Source organism: Barbus barbus (genome assembly GCF_936440315.1).
Source record: "Barbus barbus genome assembly, chromosome: 35".
NCBI classification, from domain to species: domain Eukaryota; kingdom Metazoa; phylum Chordata; class Actinopteri; order Cypriniformes; family Cyprinidae; genus Barbus; species Barbus barbus.
The window spans coordinates 9,111,888-9,133,585 of NC_136763.1; the positions used below are offsets into that span (position 1 = coordinate 9,111,888).

Consider the following 21,698-nt stretch of genomic DNA (forward strand, 5'->3'; position numbering starts at 1 on the left):
ATTATCCTCTGCTTTATCTGAGTAAATCTTTAGCAGTAGGTCAGTTTAACCCTGCAAGCCTTTCACCTGTCAGTCAAGGGTTGCACGTGGCCAACTTTTTACATGAATGAATTGTATTTAGTCTACATTCATCTCATCTTCAGCATAAGATCAGGATTACGTAAAAGATAAGTACAATTCTGTTTATGCTGATTGGATGGATTTTAGATAACAGATAACGGATTATGTTGGCTACTGTCTGGTTTAACAGCATTGAGTGCAGTTTAGCTGCGCAGTTATTTACAGTCCTTGGGTGTTTTTCTTCAATAAGCAACTGTAATCTAGAAGGTAACCGAATATTGTAGATTGCAGGAGATGGTTGTTGTGTGAGAAACCCACATTGATTGACCGCTATTCTGAATAATGGTGGGTATGTGGCCTCCTCAGTGTCTGTGGTGGTTTAGTATAATTAATGTATTATTATTTTTTTTTTTATTGAGTCAGTCATGCAGTACTTGTCTAGACAGCTGTGATCAGAATTTGTGTGGTATTTCTTTTTTTAGGGTTTTTGCAACGTATTTTAATGAACTTTTGATTTGCTGTTTTACTGGTGCATTTAGTGGCATATGAGTACATGTATATGTTGACATTTATTAGACTTCAGATGATGATGGTGATAAAAGATAATAATTTACCATATAATGTCCAGATGCTTAAGGCTTTTAATCACAGTGATGACAGTTACATTTCACATGGAAATTCTCCTCATGAACAGTCTAAATGCATGTTATTGATCTTATTGTGAACAATTCATTTCAATGTTTCTCTCTTTTCCTTTTTGACCTCATTATTCTTAATCAAAATGGCATGACTTTATCTTCAAATCAAAATGACAGACTTTCCAGTGACGTTTACCAGACTTTTCCAATTATAGTTGCTCAACTTTAAAGAGAGAGTTCACCCAAAATGGAAATTCTGTCATTATTTATTCACCTTAATGTCATTCCAAACGTGAATGACTTTCTTTCTCCTGTGGAACACACACACATACACACACACACACACACACACACAAATGTATTTTGTAGAATATTTCTAACTATTTTTGTCCATACAATGAAAGTTGTGGCCTGCAAAGCAACATAGTACCCCATTGACTTTCATTATATGGACAAAAAATAAACACAGAGACATTTTTCAATGTTGTCTTGTGTTGTGCTGAAGAAATAGTCATACAGGTTTCCAGTGACATGAGGGTGAATAAATGATGACAGTATATTTTTGTGGTGGTGAACTATGCATTCAATCTTTTACACAAACCCAATTAGTTTTAGCACTGTTGATTTAAATACTACACCGTTTTCAACAGGTGTTTCTCCAGGTTTGTTTGTCTACTGGGTCTGCTTGTTTTTCTTAACAGTTTGAAGTAAATGTAATGCCAACATGCTCCTGATGGATTTCAAAGAGCTTGAAAGCATACAGAGATGTAAAGTATTGATTGAGCAAAGAAAGTAAGTATTGAACAAAAAGCCTGCTGCATCAAGGGTAAGGATATGACTAATTACCCAGTGTGATCAGTTTATATTGGCTTTGTGTCAAGCCTTGGTGAGGCTATTTTGATAGTTCTGTGGCTTGCTTGCATTCGAGTGGTTCAGTATTGATTCCATTTTTACATCTATGGTCTGAGAATCGCCAGTGAGCGATGGAAAGATGTGTTTGTGTGAGAGTGAGAACCATATTGGTAAAGGAATGAACGCAAGTCTAAGCTATCGGGTGAGGTGTAATGCATTGTGATCGAGTTGAGGCAGAATTGATTGCTTCTCTTTCAGAAGGTTGCTGTGGAAAGACGATTGTGTAAGCAAATCTCTCGCACGACACTGCCTGTTTGTGACTTCTAATGTGTTTTTCCTGGCCTCCTTTATAGACACAGATTTCTCTCTCGCGGGAAGTTTGGCTTCTCACCGCATGAGTTTGCTCAAAAAGGCCAGGTCAGTCTGAACAGTCGGACTCTCTGCTGGTCTGAATGCAGGTTGATTTCGTTCCAGACACTAAAATGCATCGGATAGAACAAAAAGGGAGATGTTAGTTCTTGTCAGCAGAATAAAATCTGTTTATTTCTGGCCCGAGAGGTTTGATTTCACTTACGTTCTGAAGAATGAACAAGAATCTAATGTTGTTGCATGTACATCATTTGCTAAAATCAAATCATATTAGCTTACAGTTTTCCTTCACAGTGGGATTTCCTGTCTTCATGCAAGAAACATCCATCCCAGGCCTTGGTTTGACCTGACTGGAGAGTTTTACTGTGGATTAAATTCACAATTCCTCCTTTATTCAGTTAATCTCTTTCATTCTTCACACCCAGGAAATCTCGTCTTGCCCTTAAAAATGAAAAGCAGTCATCCTGTCACTCCTGATTGCAATAGTCACCTTCAATCACACAGATTACACAGGAAGATGGTTCTCCAAGTGGCTTGCATCGTGCATTTGTGAAAACATTGTGACTGGATGAAATTCAAGATGATAGAGTTTCCGTGTTATGTGTGCCTTATGTACGTTGACCTGCTGTGAAGCTGATGTGAGGGCATTTCTGAATTGACTTTGTCGGGAAAAAATTATCATTAATTATTCACCTGTTTCAACAGCTGGGCACTGCTCCATCCTGTAATACTATCATGCTTCTGAGATTGGTATCGGTTAGTTTAGGGACTTACTCACAATCTCTGACTTTCAATAGTCCTGACTATTTAAATATACTCAGATAAATAAGATATTGTGGAATTAACTGGAATGGTCTAATATTGATTATCGCATGGAAATGAATTGAACCTTGTAGGCTATCAGTATACCTAAATTGAACAATTATTTTATTTACCTTCTGATACTGTTGATTTATTCTGTCTTTCTGATGTTTGAGTCTTTTTTTTATAAATAATACAAATAATTGTTTTATAGTTTAATATATTGTAAAATTTATTTTTTTTCTGTGATGCAAAGCTGAATTTCACCTGTCATTATTGTCACGTTCCTTGAGAAATCATTCTGATATGGGGATTTGGTTTTCAAGAAACATTTCATTTTATAATCAATGTTTAAAACAGTTGTGCTGATTGTTTTTTTTTTTTTCTTTTGTGGAAAACATGATACTTTTTTATATTCATCATCATTTGAAAAGCATTCATTGAAAATGTACCTTTTTTGTGACAATATAAAAGCATTTACTGTCGCTTTTGGTTAATTTAATGCATCCTTGCTGAATAAAAGCAAGAACTGACGAAATAAATATTACCTAGTTATATTAACTAGCATGCATATTGACTGTTTATGAATACTTATAAATCACATATTAATGCCTTATTCTGCATGAGCATATTTTAATCCTACCCCAAAACTAAATTTAACAACTACCTTACTAATTACGCAGCAAATTAGGAGTTTTTGAGGCAAAATTCATATTTAAAGGGTTACTCCACCCCAAAATGAAAATTTTGTCATTAATCACTTACCCCCATGTCGTTCCAAACCCATAAACTGTCAAGGTACAGAAAAGTATAAAAAACATAGTCAGAATAGTCCATCTGCCAAAAGTGGTTCAACCGTAACGTTATGAAGCTACGAAGTCTGGGAAGTCGTGGCCTAATGGAGTCGGACTCGTAATCCAAAGGTTGCGGGTTCGAGTCTCGGGCCAGCAGGGATTGTAGGTGGGGGGAGTGAATGTCCACCGCTCTCTCCACCCTCAATACCACGACTGAGGTGCCCTTGAACAAGGCACCGAACCCCCAACTGCTCCCCGGTGGCCGCAGCATAAAATGGCTGCCCACTGCTCCGGGTGTGTGTTCACGGTGTGTGTGTGTTCACTGCTGTGTGTGTGCACGTTGGATGGGCTAAATGCAAAGCACGAATTCCGAGTATGGGTCACCATACTTGGCAGTATGTCACTTCACGAGAATACTTTTTGTACGCGAAGAAAAAAAAAACTTTATTCAACAGATCGTCTCCTCTGCGTCAGCGTAGCGCCATTTTGGAGAATATCCGCAGGATGCAAGCAGCGTACGCTGTTCTGTGTTCAAATCAAAGCGTAAACAAACGTAGAATACATACATACGTGTGGTGCGGCTGACACAGAACAGCGTACGCTGCTTGCATCCTGCGGATATTTTCCAAAATGGCGCTACGCTGACGCAGAGGAGACGAATTGTAGTGCTTTTTTTTTTTCTTTGCGTACAAAAAGTATTCTTGTAGCTTCATAACTTTATGGTTGAACCACTGATGGCAGATGAACTATTCTGACAATGTTTTTTATACTTTTCTGTACCTTGACAGTGTTAATTGTTTGGCAGTCAATGGGACAGTCCCAAGCCTACCGGTTTTCATCCAAAATATCTTAAATTGTGTTATGAAGACGAACAAAGCTTTTACGGGTTTGGAACGACATGGGGGGTAAGTGATTAATGACAATTTTAATTTTGGGGTGTATTTAAGGGTTAATGTAACCCTTTAATAGTTAATCAATAGTGAGAATTGCTCCCCGAAATAAAGTGTGACCAAATATTCATATATCAAATATTTATTTACAGATTTTGGAAGTGCTTTGCTTTGGTCAGTTCCCTTTCTGCAAGTTGCTTTTTGGTTGTATGAAGCATATCCGTACCTTTACTCTCTTGTTTTTGTGACTGTGTTCATAGAGGTGTCAGACCATAATGGCTTGATGGGCAACCAGGACTCATTAGTCAGAGAAAGTCACAGACCTCGAACCTTTTCCCTGAGGAAACCTTGAAACACCTCGCAGGAGTCTCACAAAGCTGAGGTCAATGTACTCCAGCCATCACACATTCTTTCTTTCATCACTTTTTGCAAGAAGTCACTGTCAACACCTTTGCTTACTCTCATGTGTTTTCTCTCATGTGCCTTCACACCTTTTAGAAATTCACAACAGACTGGATTACATGGTCTCTTTTAATAGAACGTCCTTGCCATCTAGCCTACTTTTGAGTGGCCTTGAGATTTCTCCATATTCTGGAGACTAAAGCAGTTTCAACCTTGCCGCATCCTTTCAATGAGTAAGCAGAAATACAGATCTGCGTGACAGAGTGAGCTACTGTCCTACAAATGTGGCCGTGGAGAGAAATTGTATTCTCCCATAGTGAGCATGAGCGACTGATATTCTACCTTTGTTTGGACAAGAATGTGATTTACTTAATTATGTTGGTAGCAGAATTAGAGCTAGACTTATTAGACAGCTAATCGACCGTGTTGTAGTAATGATTCATATGTGCAAACTATATTGTTGATGGGAGACTCAGAGAGCACAGTCGTCTCGGTTGTACTGTAGTTTCATAATCACTTTTTAGCAAGCCCAGGCACGCTCCTGTAGGCTCGCGCTAGAATTCTTGATGCATTATGTGCTCTGCATTTAACTGCAATACAGCATGAATAATGAATCCGATGAAATGTTTGATAACACCAGCGCAGGAAAAACATTAGAGAGGAAAACGGGTTGTTTATCCGAGGTCAGTGCCGCATTGGCACAGTAAATTGTTAATACAAGGCATCAAATTTGCTAGGCAGTGCAGAAAATGATTGGCCTAGATTTGGCTGGTCGGGGGCCAAGCTTGCAGTGATTTATCCACCTCTCTGTAATTACCTGACATGGCAGCAGCTCGCAGCCCCACAGCGTGCTGCACCTGTGCAGGTGGAGCGCTTGGCTGTTGCTCTGCGCCTCAGCGCTGCTGGGGAAAAAAGGGCATAGAAGTGTGGAAGTCAAAGGGTTACGTTCGGGGAGGCTGGGTTTTAGAGGGATGGTTAACACAAAAATTTTAATTCTGTCGTCATTTACTGATCCTCAAGTTATTCCAAAGCAGTATGAGTAGGGGTGGGCGATATGACCAAAGTCTCATATCACGATATGAGTTAGCCTATATTACTTTATGGTAACAATATGTATGTGTATATATATATATATATATATATATATATATATATATATATATATATATATATATATATATATATATATATATATATATACACATACATATATATTTGTTATTTTTGCTTTAAATAAGGTCTAAATAAGATTTAAAAAAAAGTAATCAAATGAAATAAGATATCAAAATGATATCAAAAAGATATCAAAATCAAAATTTCATAATGCTTGTTGGCACCAGTGTCAATATGAAAAAAAAAACAATACTAGCCTAAATTAAAAAAAGGAAAAACTCACTGAAGACAAGTAAACAGTTAACAATTAAAGAAGAATAAGAAACTAATTAAAAGCTTATTAAAAAAAAACTACAGTAGAACTAGGGCTATGCAAATAATGTGTAGTAAATGCTGCTCATTTAACAAACACCATGTAAAAGTGGATTTTGCATAATAGGTGCCCTTTAAAAAAAAAGCAGATCAAAGTTCTCCTGTAAAGCAGCTTTAACAAGATAATAGTGTTATTATTCAGCTCCAGGCAATTCAGAGTTAATTCAGTTCTGTTCAATAACAGTGTAAAGTTCATTCATTATGAAACAAGTTAAATTCAGTGAGAAGCAGCCTAATAAGCTTGCTTTTATGCGATTTCTTTTTTTATTATTATAAAAAAAAAAAAAAAAAAAAAAAAAGTTATTAAAAATACCTTGCATATACTTAAAGTCTGCTAAATTGGAACAACTAATTTTGTGCTTAAAGCACTTTAATTGTGCGAAAGTAGGGCTGAAGTCCAACTAAAGATATACTGAAGTATACTTGATTTTGCTAAAGTGGAACTAAGTATACTTCAGGTACATTCTAAATATCTTGCATTTAAAGACAGATACTATTCAAAGATCATACAATCCTCAACAATAATGACATAAAAACGTACTCGGTTACTGTCGTAATCTTGGTTCCCTGAGATACGGAACGAGTACTGCGTCTTGTCTGAAGACGCTATGGGAAAATGCCTTTTTTTCTCCTGAACTGTGAAGCCTTATTCAATCACACAGTGAAACTGCACAGCCATTGGTTCGTGCAGTGTGTTAAAAACGAAACAATGGGTAACCAAACTTACCCAAAATAAAGGCTTAAACATAAAAAAACGCACATTTAAGGGGCTCCTCTTTTGGTGAAAATTTTTAGACCGCTTTCAAAATGGCCACCAGACAGTGTGAACACATGAAGACTCATCTCAGTGTGCAATGATCTGATTGACTTAAAATTATATGAGGTATATAGTAACAAGCATATCAATTGGTTAAGACATCAAGTAGGATAATAAATTATTTTTTCTTTTTATAATCTGATCTCAAAAATCACGCCCGGCCTAGGTAATCGTTCCAGATGAATCTTGCATTTTCGGTACTTTTCAGGCCGAATGCATGCAAGCAAACAACCAGAGAACTTGAGAGTGGCGCAGTCAAGGACTCTCCGTCAGAATTCTTCCCATAACGTAGAGTGTGCCCACTTAAGCAGAGAAGACTCTGGCCTGTAAGGCCGGTACGTCCAGGTTATAAAACCTAGCAAATGTGGACGGCGAGGCCCAGCCGGCCGCCGCACAGATCTCTGTAATAGACACACCGCTAGACCACGCCCATGATGAGGCATTGCCTCTGGTGGAATGGGTTCGTTGTCCGATGCGGCATTGCAGGATGCCTTTTAGCGCGGTTACCTCCTAAAAGGGGCGGAACACTCAAAGTAAATCCTCAAAGCTCTGACAGGGCAGAGCAAGGATAACTCCCGGTCCTCTTCAGAGGGAGAGGAAGCGCGGAGAGCGTGATGACCTGAGCTCTGAATGTAGTGGAAAGCACTTTGGGCACATAACCCTGCCTTCTCCTGGAGGTCTCTTACTTGCTTGACCGATGCTAGTGCTAGGAGCAGAGCAGTCTTTAGCGACAGTGACTGAAGGGTAGTAGACTGTAGCAGCTCAAAAGGAGGGCCCTTCAAAGCCCTCAACACAGTGGGCAAGTCCCATGTAGGGACTGTGAGGGGCCAAGGCGGATTCAGCCTCTTGGCACTCTTCAAAAAGCGGACAACTGAGTTGTTCCTGCCCACCGATTGGGCTGCTATAGGGGCATGGGAGGCCGCTATAGCTGCTACGTACACCTTGAGTATGGGTGGGAAGTGTCCCTTATCCAGCAGCTCTTGCAGGAAGGACAGAACCACCGATAAGTAAGAGGTAGATGGGTTTTCACCGCAGTCTAAGCACCAAGTGGAGAAAACAGACCACTTCAGGGCATAGAGGTGTCTTGTAGACGGGGCTCTGTCCTCAGAAATGGTGTTTAACACTCTCTCTGGGAAGCTCGCAGGCTCCCATCAAGCGGCCATAGGGGCAGGGCCCACTGCTCGTACCAAGGGTGCAATATTGTCCCGTTCACTTGAGAGAGGAGATCCCGTCTCAGGGGAATGGGCCACGGGGCTGCTACAAGCAGCTGAGTTAGCTCTGACAACCAGGGTTGGTTCTTCCAAAGGGGGGACACCAAGAGAACCTTGTGTCCTCCTTCCTTGATTCGCCTGATAACCTGCGGGATCAGGGCAATCGGGGGGTGTGTGCATAAAGGAGGAGGTTAGGCCAGTCGTGGGCCAACGCATCTCTGACTTTTGAATAATAAGTCGGGCAGTGAGAGTTGTCTTCTGAGGCGAAGGTGCAGGTGCAGGCTTCGCGGGCTGCTGAGTAGGCGTAGATTTAGGGCGACTGGAAGCAGCTGCGGAGCTGGAGCGCTTTGGCAGGAAGTGTCGCATGGCCAGGGACGATCCCATCAGCAAACCCTTCAACCGCCGGTCCAAAGAGGCTGTTGGGGGAAAACAGGGTATCAAGGAAGGGGACCTTGTCTGCATCCTTGATTTCCGTCAGCGTGAGCCACAGGTTGCGCTCGATCACCACCAGACTAACCATGGACCTTCCTATCGCCTTAGCGGTGGTCTTGGTGGCACGCAGGGCCAGGTCTGTTGCACTTCTCAGCTCCCTGAGGAGTCGCAGGATCAGATTCAGACTCGTCCATGGAAGAGAGTAGTTGGGCCTGAAAGACCTGGCCTGTCCAGCTGAAGCGTAGGAGCATCCAGCGAGCGCTGAAGTGGTCCTGCATGGCTTGGACGGATGGGCGGCCTTTGCCTTCCAGCCGATAGCAGTGGGCGGGCAGAGATGCCCGTATGTTTGTATGATCGTATGTTTGGCGGCGCTGGATGTGGACGAAGGCAGGAGGGCGGGGCTCAGCTCCCGAGCCCGACAGCTCCTCTGTATCCGAAGCTGTCAATGACATGCTGTCATCGATCAGCTCTTCGTCACTCCCCCCAAACGAGACCAGATCGCTCGCGCTGGCAGAGGGATGCTGGTCAGGCTGGGTAAAGAGGACAGGTGAAACCTCTCTGTGTGGTTGAGAGCGAGGCACATGGGATCTGAGCCGACGTGAGCTCGCTCTCAACCGGGCGCTGAGGTCCTCTGCACTGCTGTTTTTTTCCTCACAGGTCCCTGGGAGGAAGAAAACGGGAGGGCACGAGGGCGGAGTCGCTCTCTGAAAAGAAAGCTATCGGCGAGCGCAAAGAGGCGAGACTGATATTCTCGCAATGAGAACAGTCAGATCCTGTGAGCGTGGCTTCCGCATGAGATTTCCCCAGGCAGGAGACGCACTCGCGGTGGCTGTCATCGACGTGCAGGGCAGACCTGCACGAACCGCAGTAACGGCGCGGCATTTGCAACAACGCGAGACCAGAACTGCTGCAGTGCTGAGGTGCGAGGAAAAGCCTTGGCGGATCAGCCGAGCAGATTGAGGTCGCTGGGTCCAACTGCGAGGTGTGTCAACGGCGAGTAGGCTTCTGGGATCAGAGGAGACTAAGTCGCCGTTGCTGAAGGAGAAAAAATCTGAGGATCTATGGCGAAACGTCTGCTTGTATAGCCAGATGGCTCTGCCCATTCTGGCGGGCTCTAGTGGGCTTCGTCGCCATCGGCTCGTGCAGCTTTGCTGCCGAGCCATTGGTTCGTTTTAACACACTGCACGAACCAATGGCCGTGCAGTTTCACTGCGTGATTGAATAAGGCTTCAGGAGAAAAAAAAGGCATTTTCCCATTGCGTCTTTAGACAAGACGCAGTACGAGTGAAGTATCGACAGGGAACACATTTTAGGATTCATGTTAAGAATTGTACTACTTGTACTCCAAACAAAGTTTAATTAGAATTTTTATATCAGTCTCGAGCGATATGCCAGAAAATATGTTAATAGATTTTAACTATGCTTAGTGTGAAGTAAGTAAGGAATAATTGACGACGGGCCGTTGAATTATTAGAAAAATAATGCACACCCGAGGTGGTGATGCGGCCACGACGCGAAGCGGAGTTATATTACATTATTTTTCTAATAATTCAACGGTCCGGAGTCAATTATTCCGCTTATACTACGGTTGCCACACCTCAAGACATCGATCAGATTATATATTTCAAGGGATTCGTCCGGTTTTTCTACTTAAATCGCTATTGTGAGTAGGATTATTTCTTCCGCATCTCATCCAACGACTCTTTTGCTAGTTCCAAAACGTCATTTTAAAGCTGGCAATGGAGGCTTGAGCCGTTGATAGCAGACTAATGCAGTTAATAATGAAGTTATTAGAAAGAGAGCGAGAGAGACAGAGACACAGAGAAAGAGAAACAGAGAGAGAGAGAGAGAGAGAGAGAGCTTGTATGAATTAGGCTACCTCTGTGTGTCCCTCAACAGTGTTCTGAAGCACCGTCTCTAAACTGTAAGTCTGCTTTAAGATGCAGCGCTGTTATTACCTCGCTAGTGAGAAATGTCATGTGTAGCCTTTAAGTTGCTACACTAGGCTAACTGATAAAATCGTCAGGGCAGCGCTGACAACGATGCGAAGTGATATGGAACTGTAATGCGGTCAAGAAAGCTGCCTGGAACTACGTTCGCCGTGCGTTTCCCTGAAAATAATTGCACACCTCAGAACGTTCGTCAGCCAATCAGATTCAAGCATTCAACGGCCCCGTAGTATAAATGTATTTTAAATAATGACTTTTTATTAGGGTATTTCTGAATCAGTGAGTTATGAATCAGCCCTATTTACTTCCATTGTAAGTGTCTCTCTGTCATCCAGATTTTTGCTTTATTTAAAGAAAAGCAGTGGTAAGTCGAAAATAGTTTGTGGTAATCAATATTACGGCAATTGAGCTTAACTTGTGCTGAACCCTGAATATTCTTTTAACCCACAGTGTTATACATCAACCCATTATCACAATCCTAAACTTCTAAAAGCAAAAAAAGGTGTAAAAACTCAAAGTGGTCAGGATGAGTCACAGTTTTGCATACTTTTTTTATCCCACACTTTCACAACCGTCATCAGATCCAGTCATGCTTTTGCTGGTTGGTTGGTTCCCACGATCCTTGGCTTTCACCTTTCTTGGGCCGATGGTGGGCTCATTATAAAGGATCATTAACATCATTTTAAACCACACCAGACAATATGATGTGCCTGATTGCAAGGCGAGGTATTGACCGCTGGGCCTGGATGCTTGATGAAGTTATTGATCAGCACTAATCTGCATCCCTTCACCATGTAGACATAAGCAGATTATCCTAGAAAATAATTATACTTTTTTTGTTGTTTACTAATCATGATTTGGTCTAATTAAAAACATTTCAGCAGGCAGATTCTGAGTTGTAAGTAATCGTATGTTAGAAAAAATGAATGCTATGTCATTATTATAACCCTTTTTTTTTACCTTTCATTAAAACAAAAGAAGAAAATTGGAAGACTGTCGCTGGTTGCTCTTTCACATGAAACTTTAATTTCAGTCTGTTTCACAAATAAAGCTATCATATGGTTTCAGAAGAGTTGCAACATAGTGCATGAATCTGGAATACTTTTATTATAGCTTTATGGTATTTTTATGGTGCAATCTTAGAATCCATTTATTATAACTGCATGGTGATGTGCATTTAATTCAAAAGTTTCTTTTTGTCTTCCACCAAAGAAAGAAAGTCCTTTGTTTCTGCATAACATACTTTAATTATATATTTCACAGTGTTTTGCTCTGACGATTCAAAGCAGGGATGTGATGTAATTTGCCGATATGACCTAACATGCATCTTGTACATGTCAATGTGACATACCGACCGCTCTGTGTTTATAAACTAGGTTCGATTTCAGCGCCTCATATCTTTGAACTGAAAGGATTCAGCATGTGGGCTTCCTTCAAAGCAGTTCGCAACAGGAATTTGAATATATGGCGGAGAATCATCAGCCTTCTGGAGGGGAGCTTTCAGTTGTGTTTTAACATTTTTGACAGGCACCTCAGAGTGAATTCTCACACAATCTCGGAAAATCTGTATCGCTCTTGACATCTTCGCATTAGTTACCCGGGATGTCTCTGTGTTTTGCAGCATCCTTTTCAGATCATATCACTCAGCTCCTGATGTTTTTCCGAGTTGTTGTCGATAAGCGAAATGTTACTGATTATTAATCATGCATTAGAATGCTTCACTCCTTCCATTTGTTAACTGCAACTGTCTAGTTTAGATCAAAATAGATGCTTTTAAAGGCAATGGAATCGTGTTATATGCAATTATTTTGATCAGTATGGAAATGTGAAACAACATGTTTTCAAAATCAACTAGTCATTTCCTGATTAGTTGACTAATCTGTCTTAAGGGAGCCCTGCATAATTAGGCTGTCTTTGGGTTTGCCTGACCTAAAGGTGTTTCTAAATATGCGTTACTCTTGCTTTCAAATAGCTTGACTGAATGGAAGTGTTTTTTTAGACCAGTTTTAACTCGATGGTTGAAGCACGACGTTCAAAAATGGTTTCACTGAGCTGTGTTTTTGTTTTTCAATATAAACATGCATTAGATGGACATCTTTGACCATTGCATCCCCATTTGTTGGCATTTTGTGCCAAGAATGATGTAAAATTAGAAATAGTTCAACTTTTAAAAATGCTGCATCCCACCATTTTTGAACATAAAATGTGAAAACCCCCCAAACGCGTCAATCTGAATGAACCAATAAAGCTGGCACAATATATATTTTCCAAATGTATGTCATTGATATTTTGGAAGTTATTGTGAATGATTTGTCCATGCATGAAAAGATCTGTCGCTATGTTACATTGTGAATTTTCAGAAGTGTTTCTGAAAGCGTTTTAAAGTAGAAACGGTCAAAAAATTTTGAATCGCAGCACACTTACAATACAAGTTATTGCAAATTTAAAACAACAAAAGTAAAAAAAAAAATTTATTTGAGACTCACTTATTGATTAGTCTGTCCGCTCACAGAAAAAAAGGTCACTGGAGCAGTATCCTTTTCAGAAAGTACTAATATGTACACGTAATATGTACCTTTAAGATATCAATATGCAGGGTAAATAAGGTATAGTGTTTAATGGCCTGCACGGACTGTTTTAGATACGATTGCACATTTAGCATTTTAACCCCGTTTTTGTTGGTGGTTGAAAACATCCACTCCTTGCAACCCAAATAAACTGTCAATGAGAATTTAGACCCTTTAATTAGACATTTTATGATTCCTGATACTTTTTTCACACAGATCTTTCTATCAAAGTGCACTTCCATCAGTGTATTTTTCCTGTGGGACTCCGTCAGCCGTGGTCTGCCCGGTAATACTCAGCTCAGTCTACCCCCACCCCCTGTTTTCGCTGTTGCCAACGCCTAGCTGTCAGATCTCACGCTGTTGCTAGGAGAAAGAAAAAGAAATACTTTGACCACTTCGCCGATGACATCTTAATTGAATCCAAGCTAATTTTGTCTAATGTTTTTCCTCCTGTCACATCGAGATTGAATAATATCATGATGGACTGAACAACAGTGTTTTGTAGCCAAAATTAGTCTGTCCATTGGTGTGGATATTGAGAGTGGCATATTTTCCTCTTGTCTTGATCAGTAAAGCGGTAGTTGTTTGTATTTAGGTTTTAAAGGTGATGAAACTTTCTCTTTTATCATGAAATATCTGTGCCTCTGCTCATGTGACTATTCAGGTTTGCGGCATGCGAATGAATTAGCATTCTGCTCTATGAGCACTGATCAGCGGTCTTTTAAAAACCACAAGAAAATGTAAAAGTATGCACAGTGCTAATGCAGTAAGCATACATTCGATTGTATATTTACCCTATTTAAACATACAATTCAGTTGTAGGCATTATTGACACTTAAACCATTGAAAATCAATGTTAATGTAAAGCTTTAAGCTAATTCTTATCCAATCAGCAGACTCGAATGGAATCTGTGCAGGAAGTACTGTTGCATTTATATTTTGGCTAATTTCATGATCATTTTTGCTACCCATAAGAGTGTAGTACTTATATTTCAGTAGAATTGGAAAGATATTTTCCAGAAAATGCAAAAGTCGTCTGCAAAATCAGGGCCTGCTGATTGCTCTGATCACATCTGAAGTCTTTCAGCCGTAATGATGGTTATTAACATTGAGAGATCGGTTGAGTAAGTAATGTTGTTTTTCCTTTTCAGGCCCGTAATGTCACTACAGGAGAGCTGGCTGCTATCAAGGTCATTAAACTGGAGCCAGGTAAGAACATCTCTTCCCTTTCAGACGAAACTGATTTTGTTCTCATATGGGCTCTGTTCTGTGATTTTATTATCATATCCTCTATATACACTTCTAGACAGACTTTTTTATTATTTAGGGGGTCTTTAATCTGATTTCAAGGTGTACTTGGGAAATTTTTCATTTTGCTGTTTACCTGCTCAAAACTGAAATTAGGTTATATTACATTTATTAAAGTAACTCATTTTGATGTTCATATCTATGACTTTCATATTAAATACTTTGGAGTGGAGTGGATTTCCTCCCGGGGGGGGCACAATTTTGTGATCATATTACTCTGTAACTATTATCGTAGACACAGTCTACAATGGAATATACACTCTAAAAAATGCTGGGTTAAAAACAACCCAACTTGGGTTATTTGGCAGCCCAACGCTGGGTAAAATATTGAACAGAACACATGCTGGGTTATTTTGACCCAGCTGCTTGGGTTAAACATTTTTACCTACCATGCTGGATTGTTTAATTTAAGTCATCTATTGTTTAAAAATTATTATTTTGCTGGCTTAAAATGGGCTGGAAATTAAAAATCACACACAGAATTACTATAGGCAACAGCAATAATCAAAAGATGAACATTTATTATTAAGCAAGAACACCCATGTACAAAATACAAGACAAATTTAATTTATTTGGGTGAATACAACATAGTTTACAATATAACACTCATTTTTGAAATAAAAAAAGGTATATAGAAGTAGCACTTTAATTTAAGTGTATTCAACCGTTCTCTGTAATGGCTTTTTACTGAAATAGTGCTAATTCTCGTGCCGGTGTGTCGCTGAAATCTGAGCCGGTGAAGGGCTGCTGTTCGCGGGTGAACTGCGAACTTTAGACCGCGGCCTCAAAACAAACAGTACTGAAATTAGAGAACATATTTTAACATCAAATTAAATTACACTCATTATTATAGCAAATAAAATGTAATCGCTTTTTACCGAAATAATGCTAATTCTCGTGCCGGTGAAGGGCTGCTGTTCGTGGGGAACTGCAAACTTTAGACCAAGGCCTCGTGTTTCATTCATAGCTGAGAGATGGCGTGACTGGCTCCAAAACCTGCCCAAAAACAAACAGTACTGAAATTAGAATCAAATCAAATTAAATTGCACTCAGTATTGATGATTCAAATCCATTTATGTTATGTTATGCAAGGCAAAGGTGCAAAACAACAACCGCCGCTGACGCAGCTGACATCTCATCCTTATGTTGCGTTGCGTAAAATAATATAATTTACACCACAATAAAGACTTTATAAATTAAATAAAATGTATACAAACCTTTATTTCCCTGAAAGAGTGCACCAAATCGGCGGCAGCGGATCTCTCACTTATAAAGCCCGTGCTCACACCAGCTGCGTTGAGAAGTTTCACCGGAGACAGGCTCAACCCAGCGGTTAAATGACCCAGCACCTGGATAAAAATATATAAAAAATAACCCAATAAAATGACCCAACAATCTGAACCCAGCATTTGGGTTAAAAAAATAACCCAGCATTTTTTTAGTGTGTATGAATCATGTTTTTCACCTATTATTTTCTTTGATTTCAGCTTTATTTTTAATTACCATTCACAAAAAAAGCACTGTTCTACAGTAGAATTAGTAACCAAAAACTTTAGCTTTTGAATGATTAGACCAATACAAGTGCCAACAAAAATGACTGAGTTCAAATTTAAAGTCCTTTGCAGGTCTTTCTATTAACATTGTGCAAATGAAGAGTTTCTCTAGTGGAGAATTTGTGTTATAGTTGTTGAAATAAGTTAAAAACATTTCCAGTTTTGATGTTGATGAGTTACTTGAGCATTACTGGTGAGGCTTTGGGGGTAGACTGGACAAAAAAGGTTGATTTAGGAGCTGCTAAGGTGAAGTGGCTAAAGCTGAGGCCATTGTCGAGTGAGGTGTCCTTGAGTGAGGCATTTAACCTCAGGTTGGTCTAGGGGGATTTTACCTAGGAAATGTACTGTAAGTCACTTTGGATAAAAGCATTTGCTAAACCTTTTGCTTCTTTAATAAATGAGGGGGAAAACCAAGAACTTTGCTCTTAGTCAGTAAAGTCCTTTGGAAAATTCTTTCTATGTTTCTTCCATGTTCATTTTGGTATTGGGTGACCGTTTACTCTTTACATGCAAATGAAATATTTGAGCAAGTTTAAAACAAATTCATTACATAAGTGCTCTAGGCCCATCAGAGTGACCAAATGTTTGAGTTGGGATACCATCCGCTGTGTCCAGATGCACGATGGAGGGAGGTTTCATGCTCTGATCAAGGCAAACCCAGATTATTAGTGTCAGTGAAAAAGCTTTTGATATAAAACCTAGACCGAAGCAGGAGATGACATCAAATGGGGTCTGGGGTTTGATACGGTTTGACAATATTGGATATCACTGTCACAGTAAAGGATCCACCAGCCACCTGGATTGATGAATGACATCTTCTTGCCTAAAGGAAACCAGTGGAGTGCAACTTTCATTTTGATTTTATAGCAGTTCTATTTGTTTGCTGTTTTGCTGTGCCAGCAGGACCTGCAGGAACAATAGCAGACCTCAAACCTTTTTTTTTTTTTTTGCTGGTTTGAGACAAAAACCCACAGCCTTCTCTTTTCGAGGGCTTAAATCATCAGTTGTTCCTTTTGATGTTCATGACAGTTTCACAATGCAAAATTACAGAAGTGGTAACCATAGTTTCTGTGAAAATAGCATTTGAAGCTGGAGAAAGCACATATTTGAACCTTTGGGAAAATCTGAATAATTGGATTATTGTCATGCACTGAACAAAAAGTGTAATCTTGCAGAATAGGCCTACCTCTTCATGGTTGGAAGGTTTTATTAACATTACTGGCAACTTTTATGGTATATATTTATTTTATTTATTGTGTTTTGTTTAATAACAAAAACACAGTCTTTTTTTACAGTCCAGTGCATTGCATTTTATTTTATTGCCATTTTATGGTTTGGGCAAAGAAAAACTTGAATTGCTTGTTGTTTCATTGTGTCTCGTATGGATATAGCAATGCAAGTCACTGATAAAGGTTTAGTCATTTTAAACTTCAGTTCAGTTATTTCACTAATTTTGTTTTTGTTTTATTTGAGCTTTATTTCAATGTGAATTTTGAGGATTTGGAGGTACTGTAAACTTCTTACACTGTTTGTAGGGGACCCCATATTAAATTATTAATAATACCTGCAGTAATCCATATTTTGGTAGAAACTATACATTCTTGGTTACCATGGAACATTTTTGTATCAGCTAATTATTATTTTTTAGTCTTGTCCATACCTTTATTCAGTACCTTAGAGGTTGTTCACCTTACTTTTTTATGATACTAAACCTACAGGCCTGTTTGTTTTGCGCTGAGAACAGTTAGGCTGCTTGGTTTAAACACTGACCAAGAATTCAGTAACCACTCACATTCATAGATGCAGATGCACACAGTGCATTAGTCAGCTTTTAGCCTCAGTAATTACTACATGCCCCTCATTCCAGAGACGAGAGAGAATGAGAGGGTAATGGGGGTTTCTGGAGGCCCTGCTCTTTGCTTTCTCTGCTGTAGTTTGAGATAAGAGAGGGTTTTCTACGTGTGTGTGGCTTTTAGATCCCCCTGTTGGAACAGGACACATTGCTGTGCCAGATATCTGTTAAGCTGGGTTTCAGATGTAAGAGCTAGATTTAGTCCGAGTGTTTTGGAAACACCTGCTCAGGCTTGTGTCCAAAGCTGTTCATTTTGAACTGGCAGGAAATATGCATAAAAATATAGTGTACACAAATTCATTCAGTGCCTTGCTGTAATCAGGGTCTTTCTTATCCAAGAGTATATGGAAAAACAACCATTGAATTTTAAAAGGCGAATGATACATGCTGGATCTCATTTTTGTCCTTTGTGTTTCAGATCTGTATATTGGGTGTCTTTGAATGCAAGCTCCAAAAGTATCAATTTGATCTTAATGGTGCAACATGCTGATTATTAGCAGTAGATGAATTATATTGCAAACGTTGTTCAAAATAACAAAATAATGGGTAAAATTGTTAATAGGGTTGAAAAATGCTTTTGCTATGACATTTAATAGCAATCTAATATGAGATCTATATGATATCTGTATTTTTAATATATATATTGTATAATTATTGATGTGTTATCATTTGTAAAAATCTGTGGTCAATTAATACATGTAGGATAAAAACTATTTCAATAATTATTAGGGCTGTGAATCTTTGAGTAGACAGCGGATCGATTCGATTCACGATTCATATGTTTTCGTTTCAAGAACAATTTTTGCAAATTCAGAACGATTCGATTCACAATTAAATTTGAATTGATTCGATTAACGATTCGATTCTGCATTCTTTAAGTGCATTCACAAGATTATTTAAATGCTTCCCCTAAATTATTTAAATTCTTAGTCAGGGGGCAAATGGCCTAATGGTTAGAGAGTCGGACTCATAATCCAAAGGTTGCGGGTTCGAGTCTCGGGCCGGCAGGAATTGTAGGTGGGGGGAGTGAATGTCCAGCGCTCTCTCCACCCTCAATACCACGACTGAGGTGCCCTTGAGCAAGGCACCGAACCCCCAACTGCTCCCCGGGCGCTGCAGCATAATTGGCTGCCCACTGCTCCGGGTGTGTGTTCACGGTGTGTGTTCACGGTGTATGTGTGTTCACTGCTGTGTGTGTGCACGTTGGATGGGTTAAATGCAGAGCACGAATTCCGAGTATGGGTCACCATACTTGGCCGTATGTCACTTCACTGTTATATGCTAGTTTAATGATGCTATGGCATGACATGGCATATGTAGAAATTTATGTAAGCATTAACTTAGCATTAACTGGCTGCTCAAAAAATGTGTCATGTGAGACGAACGGAGCTCGAGCGCAATCCTGTGACAGGCGATAAATTGTGGTGCCCATGAAGGAGAGATGTGAACACTGTTCGAGGTCTTCATTAATTCGTGCTTGTAGTAATTTAATGTGTATATATTTTGAAAGCACTGAATAGAAATTGTGATACATTCAATTCTTTAAATCGATTACTGTCCAAAATCGACGATTTACGATTCAAAATTCCATGTTTCAAGATAGATGCATGTGCAACGTCAGGGTTTGTAATCGATGCATCGAGAAAACGAGTGAATCTATCTATCTACCTATCTACCTCCCTATCGAAACAATATAATTTTAATATGTATTTATAATTATATTGTTAAATTAAGATTAATGGAAATCTTTTCACTACACACACACACATTATAAATAGATAGATAGATAGATAGATAGATAGATAGATAGATAGATAGATAGATAGATAGATAGATTTAAATTTAGTGGAAACAAATGAGATGTATATTTGTTGTTCACAAAACAAAATCTATTGCCAACAAAATTAAAGCAAATTAAATTGTGACCAAATTTTAATGAAATCAAATCATTGTCAAAGCAAATGTTTACACCTCTGTTTATTTGCAGGATGCTACACATGTTCGCTTGTGCGGCGTGTCGGTGGCGTGTCATTATTGTCAAGGTGTGCAAATGAAGGCTGTTAACTACTCGTCTGTGTACAGTAGTCACGTACCCCAAGGGCCATCCTTTATTATGTCTCGTTAATTGTGTTGGTTTGCAAGGAACATGTGCTGTCAAGATAAACAAACAAATCAATTATTAGTCCCATATTTACCCTTACTTCTCTGGCGAGTCTGTAGGAAGTCAGCCTACTTAGAAAAGGATATTAACATAGATGTCCCATAGATGTGTTTTTACGGTGATGTCTTTGTTCCTCTTTGACATCAATTTACAATTCTGATTAACATGCGGCATGTCTTCTCAACCGCATAGGCGTTTTTGCCGTTCTAACTCATTAATGTCTCTGAGCTGGCCTTTGCGAATCATGGTGGGGGAGGACAACACACTTTTAGGATAGGCCTCCTCCCTCTCTGGCACCATGGGGATCAAGACACGGCTTTGAGTTTTGGCTCATTAGTTTCACATAATCAACAGGGGATCGTATGAAAAGACCCAATAAATGTGTTTGCGAACAGACATGCCAACACAAACATCAAGACCTGGGGTGAGTTTGTGTGGGGGCGTTTGGGGACGTGTCAGTGTGCGATGAGATTCGCTCTTGGCCTGAGATGAGAAGCGCAGTGACCAGGCTACATCTGGATGTGCTCTTATTTCTCTCTGTGTGTGTGGATTGGTTGGCTCGAGCTATGTTGGTCTCATGCATTTCATTCAAAATTGATGAATCTATCATATTGGACTTCAGAAAGCAGCGATTTGCCACTTTGAAACAGTCCAGTTGATGGAATCAGTTTAGGGTATCTTTTTCAGCCTCCTCTTTGGTTTGTGTGTGTATGCAAGCTCACACATCTGATTGTGTACTCAGACGCTGGTGTGCATAGGCAAACATTGACGTGCATGTGTGTGAGTTTGTGCACCTGCGTCGGTGTATTGCTGAACAGCAAAGGCTATTCTTACCATTAAAAGAAGGGTGACCTCATGAGCAAGCACTTAGCCTGCCTTTCCTTCCCCCTTAATGTCAGCTTGTGGTGTAGCATATTCACGGTGACAAGTTCAAGCTGCCTACTGTAGGAAGTGTGGTCAGGCAAAATGTTCTCTGCCAACCAAGTGTGGACACTTAAAATCTACAGTTTCACCTCTCTGCTTCATATTTGTACTTCTTGGATGTAGGAGAGAGGGAAAACCTTTATGCCCAATTGCAAAATATTTTTAGATTTTACAATAGTTGTTTTCAAATTTGATGTAATTTATTCCTCTGATGGCAAATCTGAATATACTTTGAAATACATTTATTTCATGCCAAGTATACTACAAATACATTTGCATATTTATGTACTTAATAAAATACCCTGCAATTGTACTACTTTTAGTATACTTAACTGGTATACTTAAAGTCTGCTAAATTGGAACAACTAATTAATGCACTTTAATTGTGTGGAAGGTAGGGGTGACCCCGAATAGTCGACGATTGGAGGAGCCTGATTCGACTCCCAATCTCACAGTCAAATATTTGTGGGGTGTTATGATCATGCCATTTTGGCTATATGGGGGTGCTCAATGTCTGATTTCTACGGTGGCCGAGAGAGCTCAACGTGCTGCAAATAGAAAAACACCTGCAAATTAAGAAAACAACTTTGTCAATTTGACAACACACACGCTGCAAATACTCACAACACAAAC

The 21,698-nt window shown here is 39.7% G+C and overlaps 1 protein-coding gene across 4 annotated transcripts in view; it reads left to right on the forward strand.

Annotated features, from left to right (window-relative positions):
* map4k3a (mitogen-activated protein kinase kinase kinase kinase 3a) overlaps positions 1 to 21,698 on the forward strand; it is a 73,658-nt gene that overhangs the window by 3,157 nt on the left and 48,803 nt on the right. For all 4 annotated transcript variants that reach the window (XM_079392922.1, XM_079392924.1, XM_079392923.1 and 1 more), the window contains exon 2: positions 14,419 to 14,476. In XM_079392922.1, coding sequence (XP_079249048.1) covers positions 14,419 to 14,476 — 58 coding nt within the window. The remainder of the gene's footprint in view (positions 1 to 14,418; positions 14,477 to 21,698) is intronic.